Here is a 12,500-nt window from a genome sequence, read left to right on the forward strand (position 1 = left end):
AGATTGAGTGACATGGTTGACAATTACAAAAAAAAAATCGCGTCATCGCACAATTTTATACAAATTATTTTCTGACCAGAAACAATTTTTTTGGCCTAATAAAGAATTTATTTTTGAATTGAGATTTTGTTCTTTTTTTTCAAAAAGTAATTACATGTAATACTAAAATCCTGCATACGTAATGACCATGGTCTTATTGCAGTTAACTTGACCTCGGGAAGCCATGATTTCATATTGAATTTATATTATTTTAATAATGAAATACTTTGTTCTGGGTATTATCCAACAGTTACAAATTTATTAGGGGTTAATTTTTGTATTCATTTATTGAAATCTCTTTGTTTTATTTATTAGTTTCGAGTTTGGTCTCGCCAAGAAGCCCTCCACACTCTAGACTATTCACTTCATACTGGCAGCGACATGCTCACCTTCTTCGAAAACTACTGGGATATCCCATACCCTCTACCCAAACAAGGTAATGTATACACTTTCTTCATTTCTTACTAATATGACTTTTGAAATATACGGTGCCACGGAAAGTTTAAGAAAAAGACATAGTTGAGTATGTACACGCATATATTTTATTTATAGTAGTAATTGAGATAAAAAACAAACAAATAACTTTGACCTTCAACTAATTTCACAACTCAATGAACTTTTTCAAGTTCAAGAAGTTTTATTTGAATTATGTATTCACTACATATTTATCCCCAGCTGTGGCTTATTGCTTAATTTATGCATATCTATAGTTATTCTTAACAGTCTATAAGCTTACCTGAGTCAACTTCCCGCTTAGGCCTAACAAAAAAAATAGTGGTTCCTTTTACGCCCAATTTTAGAATAGGTGGGGTTGGTAGATATTTTATTTCATTTTTTAGTCTTTTTTTCATATGGTTGCTATATATATAGTGTCTAGTTTAGGTAGTTATGTTTTCCATATGGCCTTTGTGTTATTGGCTTCTTCCCATCAGATGTACAGCCATTACAGATTGGAAGAACAGTTTTATATTGTCTCTTTAAGTTGATGTCAGTTTCCGCATCCACTATTTCTTGCGAGACTTCACAATTTTCGCAATTTTATTTTTTTTTCTCGAATACATAAAAAAAGTTTAGGGTTTAGGTTTTAAACGTATACGGTTGTACACAAAATCACAGTGTATAGAATTTGGCCATAGCCTAGCTAGTTAAGGTAGGAGGTGTCAAATTCGAATTACGTCAACGACGCAACTTTCGGCGCAGACTGAAACGGGCGCTCTCGAACGCGAAACAAACCCGTGTGTTTGGAAGTGAAGTGAAGTGAAGTGAAGTGTTATATGTTTTTCGATCGCTGTACGTACTCTTGAATTGGAGATTTAGGGGTGAACAGAAGGTAATTTTGTATGAGTTTCAGAATTCCTTTATTATTGGAAACCGTACGACCGATCGGAGAAAAAAAAGTGAAACAGCTACTTCTCGTATTTAAAAATGGGGCTACGACCGAATATGACCAGTTGTGGAGAATCGACAGTGAAAAAAAATTACTTCTTCTTCACTGGGCCATGTCATGACCGTGGTCGTGGACAATAGACAGTGAAAAAAAATACTACTTCTTCACTGGGCTACGACCGTACGACTTATCGTGGAGAATAGACAGTGAAAAAAATACTTCTTCACTGGGCCAAGACCGTACGACATACCACCTAGTGCACCTTATAATCAAGTTCTCACCACTCATCCGAATGTACCAATAGAAACATCTTTGTTAATATCACCATATATACTTTTTCCTTTAGTGCTCGGTATGTCATGGAAGACCTTTTCAAACTTAAGGTTCTACTATTAGTATTAGTTCAATATCACCGTCTTTCAGCTTGGGATATGAACCCCTTTTGCCTTTCAACTTGATTGCATGATACACATTGTTGCCATATGCGAGCGAATAGAAATGGTGAACCATCTGCAAGCAGGACTGGGGGTCTAGGAGTTTCCGACACACGTATTCATTCCCAATGGAACCCCCGGCCATTACACATTCCTATATATAGTAACGTCCTGCCAATTTAAAATTAATGAAATTATAGTTTGTTTTTCAGTAGATGTATTCAACCAAAATAGATTATTTTTCAGCTGTCTCGCCAACTGTACTAGTATTATTATTAGTCACTAATCACACTGACTCTTATTGAGTGAGTGTTTACAAATTATACAACTTGTATAAAAACTATCTACATTGTCTCCCCATGAAAGAAATATCCATGGTAACATTAATAAGATTTCAATGAGGGGGGTTCTAATATTGTACCCAAAATCAACATCGTCGCAAACCACGGCCTGTTTTACGGCAACGTTCTTAACGAGCCTCCAGTGAGTGTTTACAAATTATACAACTTGTATAAAAACTATCTACATTGTCTCCCCATGAAAGAAATATCCATGGTAACATTAATAAGATTTCAAAGAGGGGGGTTCTAATATTGTACCCAAAATCAACATCGTCGCAAACCACGGCCTGTTTTACGGCAACGTTCTTAACGAGCCTCCAGTGAGTGTTTACAAATTATACAACTTGTATAAAAACTATCTACATTGTCTCCCCATGAAAGAAATATCCATGGTAACATTAATAAGATTTCAATGAGGGGGTTCTAATATTGTACCCAAAATCAACGTCGTCGCAAACCACGGCCTGTTTTACGGCAACGTTCTTAACGAGCCTCCACGGTAGAAATGTAGTGGTAGAAATAATAACTCTGGCTTGCATGAAAATCAATAAATACACCTAGTACTAGTAGTAACATAGCTTTTGAGCCCCACAGTGTGTGCAGTGCCACTTTATCATGTGGCTAGGCACGTATACTGCATGCCGTGTTCAGTGGATCAACAGGTACTGATATGAGTTATTTCCTATTTCATAGTGACCACAACCTGCAATACAACACTAGCAATTTCCTTACATGAAATCAACATTTAACTGTTTCAACAATGCGAGAATGAGATATAAGGTGCGAATATATATTTCAAATCAATGTAGGGTGAAAAATTAAATTCTTTTACTTTTGGAGTGGTTTTTTTTTAGTTGTTTAGTTCTCATCCTACAGAAACGATTTTATTTTTTGATGAATCTGTTTATACACCTAAACATACAATTATTTCTTTTTTTAAAATATTCCCCAAATTGAGAAATGGAAGAATTTTCACTATAGAGCAGCACTAAAATAAATAAAGTGTCAACAAAAGAACTATTTTTCCTCACTACTGGCTTTGTATTTATAGTTATTACTACATACTGATTTGAAATTGGATGGACAGTTTAAATTTTGGCTAATTAAGTTAGGGGGAACTAAATGTTTTTAGCTTTTTGTTCTACATTGAACTATTGACCTCACCCCTAATGTGTTGATTTATCATACATAATTATGTACTGACAGAACTATTCCTTGGTGCCCATGTGTTCCAATATTATGAAATTTCATGTTAATTTTGTCCAAAAATGTTGAAATTTGGTCATAATTATGAATATTATGACCAGTTTGGCTTTGGGAGAAACACATAAACTCTACACATGAATAGTTCAGTTGATTTATCATACATATGAACTGACAGAAATATACCTTGGAGCCTGTGTGTTCCAATATTATACAATGTCAATTGATTTTTGTTCAAAACGTTGAAATTTTGATGGGGTGGGGTCACATTTTTTACTGCAATTTTAAAGTTTAGCATACACACAATGATTTTTGTTGTATAATTATGAAGAGACATTGATACATTATACATATGTGCAGAGTTAAACAAGCTCATTTTAATTTTTGTCAAAATTCAACAAAATTTCATTAAAAAATTCTGTCAAAAATGTCAAAATTTATGGGGTGTGGGGCAACAATGCATATTCTAGAATTTAAACAGACGTGGTGACCCACTATTATTTTGTCATTGATAAATAGCTGGAATAATACATTATACACATACAGGATATAAAAATAATCTATCACAGACTTTAATCCTTTTTTACAGTTTTCTTATATTTTTCTTTAAAAATCGTAAAGCAGCTGGGAATATAATAACATAGCATTTTATGAAATTATGAAAAGAAATTACAAACAAATATATCTGGACATACTATACATTGCACTAAGATATGTACGTTGATTAAGTGCTCCAGGGATAATCTTTAACTGTCAAAAATTGTGATGTAGTTAATTATTGTAAATCTACTTATTTTCGGACCGAAAAAAATATGTGTAGATACAAGAAATGGTCATTATCTTGAAAACAAAGGTGGTGACATAGTATTTTCTTTGCATTTTTTTACATATTCAGATATCACTGCTTAGGTTTGCAAAGTATAAGAAAAATCTATCGACTTTTTTGAATTTGACACCCCCCCCCCCTTAAATCAGATCTCTGACATGATAGCATATTGGATTTGTGAAGAGAATATATGAATGAATACATATACATGGTCAAAGTGTCACCTGTCACCTTGATTTGAGTACACGGTCATTGGTATTCCCTGAGGCAAGTACAGTATTGTAATCATACTGATGGAAGTCATTTTTACAGAAAATATCAATGTCTGACTCAAGTTTGGTAGTCTGGATACCAACTGTGGTTTCTAACCATAACCACTGTATAGAGACTAGTCTACAACTTAAAATTCTGGCGTCTAGAGTAAATTACAATTTTGTTATTTCATATGTTGTAGTTTAAGTATTAGACTTACTGGATTTAATCAAATACGTCTCGTAGAGTTATATTTGTTACCTCCCGCCAGATAAATTATCCAATATGCCTCGTGCATGATAAACATTGTAATTATATATAAACATCGGAAGTTTCGTGTTCTGAATTTTGAAGTATTTGTTCGTTGTTAGCCCTAGGCTATCTATTTCTACAAAATAATATTAAAATTACAAGTTAGCTAATCCCAGTCGTCGTACATGTGCGCATGCGTTGCTACTAATCTGTAACCACACCACTGTTTTATCTGTAACACCACTGTGACATTAGATTGTTTTGTGATCATTTCATTGTGGTCAGTCTAGCGATTCTGAATCAAAGGAAGAAAATTCGTCAAAAAAGGAAACTTGACATAGCCGAGTTTTGTAGAGAGTGTCTATTTGGAATTATATGTGTTAAATTGGCCTACAGTAATTCATAAAATGTTCTATTGTATAAAAGAAATCAGAAACGTCAACAGTTGTTTGGCGGCAAATTGATTCGTTCCAGTGACAGTGTCATCGCATGGATAGTCACATACTTACTGACTGTAATCGAACGTCTACGGTTGTATTAAAAGCATACCATCACGACCCTCCATGAATGTTTACACAAGTCGTACTAAGAGTCGTATAAGTTACAGAGCGTTGTAGCCAGGAACACGATCCTAAAGGTGCTCCATTAAGTAAAACAAGAGACCTGTAGTACTGCCATTTGCTTCGTTTGTGAATATATTCATGATGTGAAAAACGCCAAAGATAGATCTGACCTGTAAAGTAGGATATATCAATGGAACAGTTCATGTTGATATACAGCATACATGTACACAATGAAATACATTGAGACTACCCATAAAGCTGATATAGCACCTTTCTATTCCAGACAGTTTGTCTGTGATTTCTTTGTGTTGACGAAAACTGTAAAAGCCTAAATTGGGTGCATATATACTTATACATGTAGTTTTGATGGGAGTTAAAAATGACATGCTATAAAGGAGTCGGCATGGTGTATTTTTTTCCAGATATGGTAGCTGTGCCTGATTTCTATTTCGGTGCAATGGAGAACTGGGGACTTGTCATCTATAGAGAAACTCGGCTGATGTATGACTCCAGTGTAAACACACAGTATAGGAAACATGGGGTAGCCGCCATCATTGCTCACGAGTTGGCGCATATGGTACGTCATAAACACTTATTTGGATTAATTTCGTAACATAAATGAAAAACAGCACAAGCAACATATTGATTAATAAAGTTGGTTGGTTGGTTGGTTGGTTGGTTGGTTGGTTGGTTGGTTGGTCGCTTGGTCGCTTGCTCGATGAATGAATGAATGGATGGATGGATGGATGGATGGATGGATGGATGGATGGACGGATGGGCGGACGGATGCGCTTTCTTTCTTGTATTTGCAAGTGGACGATTGAGCTGCCTGACTGACCGATTGATTGATTGACAGTTAACGTTGTTGATTCATTGGCACATTAAGAACATTATATTATGTATAAAGTTGACAAAGTTTCAAAGATAACAATGGAATACTTAAATTAATACAGAAAACAGAAATTCCAGAAATAAATCAAGATATTACTTGTTGACACGTCGAGCTGCCTGACTGACCGATTGACAGTTGTTGAATCATTGACAAATTAAGAACATAAGCTTACGTGTATTCTGAGTAGAGACGGCAATCATGGTTGAACTGAGAGTAGTCGTATTTCAGCAAACAGCTGATCTATTTTGGCTGATTCAAGAGCCTTGGATAACAATAATTGTTTCCCCAGTATTCTCACTGGTAAAGGAAAGAGATAATCAAAAGTTGAAGATTATGATGTAAAATCTATCACATTTAATTTGCTAAGAAAATAAAAACCCAAAATAGTCCAATAGGTGATTCAACGTTAGCTTTCTTCCTTAATATCGAACGTTGGTGTCTCAGAAAATGAGGTTTTACAACCATCTTGAAGAAATAGGTAAATAGTTTGCATGTCAGTACAGCAATCGCTGATCGGTGATTTGTAATTTTTTTTCTACTCACAGTGGTTTGGTAATCTGGTGACATTAGCGTGGTGGGACCATGTGTGGTTGAATGAAGGCTATGCCAGTTTTTATGAATACCCTGCATTAGAAGATGCAGAACCTACTTGGGATGCGGTAAGTCCTTTACAATAGATAACATATTGGTAGGACCGGACGACAGGCGACCTTGGCAGAGATTAACTTTCAATTCACTCATAGATCTCAAGCATATCACTATTGCTAGACACTGGGGAAAAAAGTCAGTACAATATTCCAACCACAAAGTCTTACGTGTCACCAACGATCTACACATGTATTATAATGATTGCTTCTATGGCAGTAGACTATATCGTTATATTTCAGTCTTTACATGGATATCAAAGCTATCAAAGTTTAAAAGACAACAATGGAATATTTAAATCAACACAGAAATCAGAAATACCATAAATAAATCAAGATACTTGTTGAAACGTCTAGCAAGCAAACGGTAGGAAAAAATTAATGATCTTATTTTTGTATGTCTTTACGTACTACATACAGTTCAATCAATTTCATATGCGAGATGACTTATACCGTGCACTGGACTACGATGATTCTTGGTCTTCTCATCCAGCTGTCAGACCAGTAGGATGGCCGGATGATATTTGGGATCAATTCGACGCCGTAGCATACCAGAGGGTGAGACAAACACTTACCATGGGCTTTGAGTTGAAATCCCTACTCTCTCTCTCTCTCTCTCTCTCTCTCTCTCTCTCTCTCTCTCTCTCTCTCTCTCTCTCTCTCTCTCTCTCTCTCTCTCTCTCTCTCTCTCTCTCTCTCTTCTCTCTCTCTCTCTCTCTCTCTCTCTCTCTCTCTCTCTCTCTCCTCCTTTTTTTACAGAATTACGTGGACTATTTTGAAGCCTAGTATGTTTTATGTTTGTAAAATTGGGGAGTTTAACTACTCCTAACATAGATAAAGTGTATTGACATTTATTGAAACGACTGATGATAGATGGTATTGGAGGATAGTTTGGCTGGATGGTTGGTTGGGTGGGTGGGTGAGTGGTTGTGTGCGTGGGTGGGAGAAGACAGATGGATAGATGGATGGATGGATGGATGGATGGATAGAAGGAAGAAAGGAAGGAAGGAATGAAGGAAGGCAAGAGTCCATCCGATGTACAGATGAAGGGATGGGATGGGATAGGGTAGGTGAATGGTTGGATGATTGGATGGATGGATGGATAGTATGTATGTATGTATGTATGTATGTATGTGTGTGTGTGTGTGTGTGTGTGTGTGTGTGTTCGTATGTGTGTCACTGTGTGTGTGTGTTGTTCGGTCGGATGGATATGAACCCTGGTATCTCACAACTTACTACATTGCAATGAGTACATTAAACAAGATATATATGATTTGTTGCAATTATGAGAGACACTGGATCATTTATGTGACTGTAATGAGATAACGCCAATGGCAGAATCGTTGACGAATACTGATGAACAAAGTCGTTGATTTATAATTGACAGGGATCTTGCCTGAACATGATGATGCGTACATTCCTTGGTGAAGACACTTTCAAGACTGGTATTACAAACTATTTGAACAAGTACAAATATTCAAACGCTGAGACACACGATCTGTTTGAAGAACTGACTGAGGTAAAGATTGGAATATCAATACCAAATTATATTCATCAGACGTATAATCAAAGTATTTTATAATATTTTTTTGAGACAAACAGCTCAATGACTCATTTTGCTTCATCGTAAACTATTGAATTTAGTATCCATGTTGTGAATGGGAGTACAGGCGAGTGCGAACAGGTAACTTAAACGTGCTGAAAGTTTATTAGACCTACACTAATGAACTATGAGGGCGCACTTCATTAACCTTATATTTTGTTCAGGCTGATAAAGGAAAGAAAGGTACCGATGTGAAGAAGATGATGGACCCATGGACCTTACAGATGGGGCATCCAATCGTTACACTGACACGTGATGGTAACAAGATACATGCAGAACAAGAACGATTCATAATGGATCCCAATGAAAAGTCGAATGATAAATATTTTGATATGGGGTAAGTATTGATTGTAAATTATAGTCACAGAGGCAGTATAGCATTCGTCATAATTTGTCAGAAAGACGTTGAGTTAGAAGAGTAAATTCCAGAAAATTTATGTAATTCAAAATACAACATTCGTTAGATACATAGTCAGTCAGTCAGTCAGTCAGTCAGTCAACCAACCAATCAATCAATCAATCAATCAATCAATCAATCAATCAATCATTCAATCATTCAATCAAGATTATCACGTAAGCAGATTCTTGTGTGTAGGACGTAGAGTGTGAGTGTGTGGATCCAATGAAAGGGACACTTTGGGCTTTCACAATACCCAAGTCAAGTTTGTCAATATGAATATGGATATATTTGTTATCTACACGATTTCAAAAAAAAATTATTAATCAAAATATCCAACTTGTCATGCAATTTAGATACCTGTGGTATGTACCCTTGACCTTCACCGATCAAAATGAAATGGAGCTTGATAATCCAAAAGAACAATGGATGGATATGGGACCGGGTAAGTCGAAAGTTGAAGCACACCGCACCGTGCCGTATACGTATATACATTTTTTTGGCAGGTACATGTATAACGTTCTGGCTGAGTGCAATGTAAAGTAAGCCTTGATTCAAACGCAGAATTAATTCCGGGATCATTAATTTAAAACTATTTTATTTGGCAAGGATTAATTAGGTAATCAAACAATTAAAAAATGAAAGTTGTGACATTGTATTTGAATTGCACATACGAACGAAACAAATAAATGCAACATTTGAATGTTTAGTGGTAATATTAATTCGAATTGTTATTCATAGCTTATTTTCTGCTCAGCAAGCTTCAGCCTCTACAACTGTGACATAGTTTTCCATTCAATTCAGTTTCTTGTACAAAATGCGTAGACAGCCGGTAACAAAATGCGTAGACAGCCGGTATAAACACTTTTCTTACCCGTAAACGGTTTGGTATATTCATAAGTTTTGCCTATGAACGCAAAATAATTTTAAACGTATGTAGTGTAGTTACATACTGTCTCTTAATTTCTATGTATTAAATTTTGAAAAGAGTTATTTATATAAAGTTCCTCACCGTAGTAAAATGTGGTGGTGGTGTCTGGACCAATTTGTATGAGAATTTAACATGTTTAAGAGTTGTCCGTTTGTTATCACACAGCTGACTTTTCACTGACTTCATCTGCCACGAGTAATGACTGGTATTTGGTGAATATAGACTACAATGGATTATATCGAGTCAAGTATGAAAGTGACAATTGGGACAAGTTAGCCACATATCTCAAAGAACAAGATCATACTGTAAGTTTGATTGGTAGAATTAACGCTGCCTCTCTCAGCCTTCTAAAGATTCGTGAGTTTGACAGCAATGATGAACACTGCTTTCGCTTTGTACTGTTAATATTAACACCGAGCTTAACCATCATTTTGGCCGATCAATATTTGATACAACTTCATTTTGTTCACATCAACTACTAAGTTCTTAAGATAAATGTATCGCGGGATTGTCGTTTCTGCTGTCTCTAGCTCCACGAGCAACTTAACATATTCCTTGTCGTAACGACAGTATCTCAGTACACTTAGGTAAGAATGGAATCGCATTAATACATGACATGTGACACTATAAACTCAGACTATTGGCGTTTTTAATTTTGTGAAATTTGAATCGTCTGTTTTTGAATTTCGAATTTTCTACCACGCTCTTAATCTTCAATTTTGGGACTATAAAGTATAAGCTAGAATTTATCTACGTCTGTTTCTCAGACTCCTTCGAATTCGGTATTATGTCATTCATTTCATGTGACGTTGCCAAGCACAACTGGAACAGATGTTGATCCTGTCTGTAGTGCGTACAAAAAGCACAGATGTCACTTCTTAGAGTTCGATTCTTACATTTGCAGACAATTCCAGTTCGAACAAGAGCCCAGCTGTTAGAGGATTCGTTTTCAATAGCAAATGCCCATCAATTGGACCAAATTCACTCAATGAAAATGTTGGAATATTTAACCAAAGAGAAAGAATACCTACCCATGTACACCGCAATCAGAGGACTCGGATATGCAAGCACCATGCTGAAGATGACAGTGGCCTACGGATACTTGGAGGTATGGCGTTTGTATCAGTAGAATACTTACAATACAGCGAATGTTTGTTAAAAGTACTAGTATCGCAACTTTGACTTTTCGGGTCTAATTTTCTGTTTTACTTCTATACCACTCCGGCCCAAAGACTATGGTTAGGTAGTGCATGTATAATAATATAATCTTTTCGATGCTTTCTGCTTTCTACATCTACACCCCAGTGACCAAATACTCTTTAAAGTTATAAATTGAAGTGCATTGCAGTACAAAATGTAAATACTGTATCCCATGGTCAGTATCTCACTTCTACACTTCCTTTATACACAGAAACAAGTCCGAATACTCATTAATAATAACTACTATGAGAAGCAGTGGAATTTCAATCACGACGACCACTTGCAGTAGTAAGTCAACCATACTTTCTTTGACTAATGGGCTTGCTAGTCAGCCGACAACTAAATGAGTGAGTGAGTGAGTGAGTGAGTGAGTGAGTGAGTGAGTGAGTGAGTGAGTGAGTGAGTGAGTGAGTGGGTGGGTGGGTGGATGGGTGAGGGAGTGGGTGGGTGAGGGAGTGAGTGAGTGAGTGATTGAGGCAGGGAAGGGGGATGGATGGGTGGATGGATGAATCAGTGAATAAATAATAATAATAATAATAATAATAATAACTTTATTCGTCATGTCGATCATGAAATTTTCGTTGCATTGACAGAAAATAGACAAACTACATATCCACACAGTTTACATTAATTAAATACATAATCCATGAAAAGTAAAGTTAGGTTTACAATACATATAAATACATACATACAGACAGTAGCGGTTACATGTTATTTATGAGATGAATAGATCTTGGAACAAAGCTATACTTAAATCTGTTTGTACGTGCACGTGGTATTCTGAGGCGACGACCACTTGGTAGATATTCATATTCTGTATGTAGTGGATGTGTTGAATCTTTGATAATTTTTGTAGCAGTCTTAAACGATTTGAGTTTATACAATGTAGAGTTATCAGATAGTTCGTAGAATTCATTACTAACTAATTTTCTGCATATGTTCCTAGGACGGTTTAGATCGTGTTTAAGATAGGTAGGCAGCATATCATAGAATGCAATGTTCGCATAACTGAGGACTGTATAAATAGTTGAATTGTAGAACAAAGAAATGACATTCGAGCTAACATTTAATTTCCTCATGGACCTTGCAAAATACAACCTTTTATTTGCTTTTTTGAGCTGATTGTCCACATGTTGAGCAAAGGACAATTTATCATCAACCATACAGCCAAGATATCTATATACTGATGTTCTTTCGACTTGCATATTGTTAATTTCAACAGGTTGTTTTTCTGCTTTATTCCGTCGGAAGTCAAAAATTAATTCTTTTGCTTTTGGCACATTAAGATCAAGGTAGTTATCTTTACACCAGGTGTTGACAAACTCGATACACTCCACATACTCACTGTCATCATCATTTGATATAAATCCGACAACAGCTGTATCATCTGCATATTTCTCAATCATCGCGCCATTAGTGTCCCATGCCAAATCATTTGTGTAAAGTACAAAAAGAACTGGTGACAGCACACAGCCCTGTGGTGCACCTGTATTAACTGTTATTATGTCGGATACACCATACTTAGTGCGGACATAT

At 35.9% G+C, this 12,500-nt stretch overlaps 1 protein-coding gene across 1 annotated transcript in view; it reads left to right on the plus strand.

Annotated features, from left to right (window-relative positions):
* LOC144433469 (aminopeptidase N-like) overlaps positions 1 to 11,931 on the plus strand; it is a 23,169-nt gene extending 11,238 nt beyond the window's left edge. The window contains exons 3-12 of the mRNA XM_078121799.1: positions 355 to 475; positions 5,720 to 5,874; positions 6,735 to 6,848; positions 7,254 to 7,391; positions 8,221 to 8,352; positions 8,601 to 8,773; positions 9,190 to 9,278; positions 9,930 to 10,069; positions 10,669 to 10,872; positions 11,911 to 11,931. Of these exons, the coding sequence (XP_077977925.1) occupies positions 355 to 475; positions 5,720 to 5,874; positions 6,735 to 6,848; positions 7,254 to 7,391; positions 8,221 to 8,352; positions 8,601 to 8,773; positions 9,190 to 9,278; positions 9,930 to 10,069; positions 10,669 to 10,872; positions 11,911 to 11,931 (1,287 nt within the window). The remainder of the gene's footprint in view (positions 1 to 354; positions 476 to 5,719; positions 5,875 to 6,734; positions 6,849 to 7,253; positions 7,392 to 8,220; positions 8,353 to 8,600; positions 8,774 to 9,189; positions 9,279 to 9,929; positions 10,070 to 10,668; positions 10,873 to 11,910) is intronic.
* The last annotated feature ends 569 nt before the right edge of the window (positions 11,932 to 12,500 follow it).

This window comes from Glandiceps talaboti, chromosome 1 (assembly GCF_964340395.1).
Source record: "Glandiceps talaboti chromosome 1, keGlaTala1.1, whole genome shotgun sequence".
Taxonomy (NCBI): Eukaryota; Metazoa; Hemichordata; class Enteropneusta; family Spengelidae; genus Glandiceps; species Glandiceps talaboti.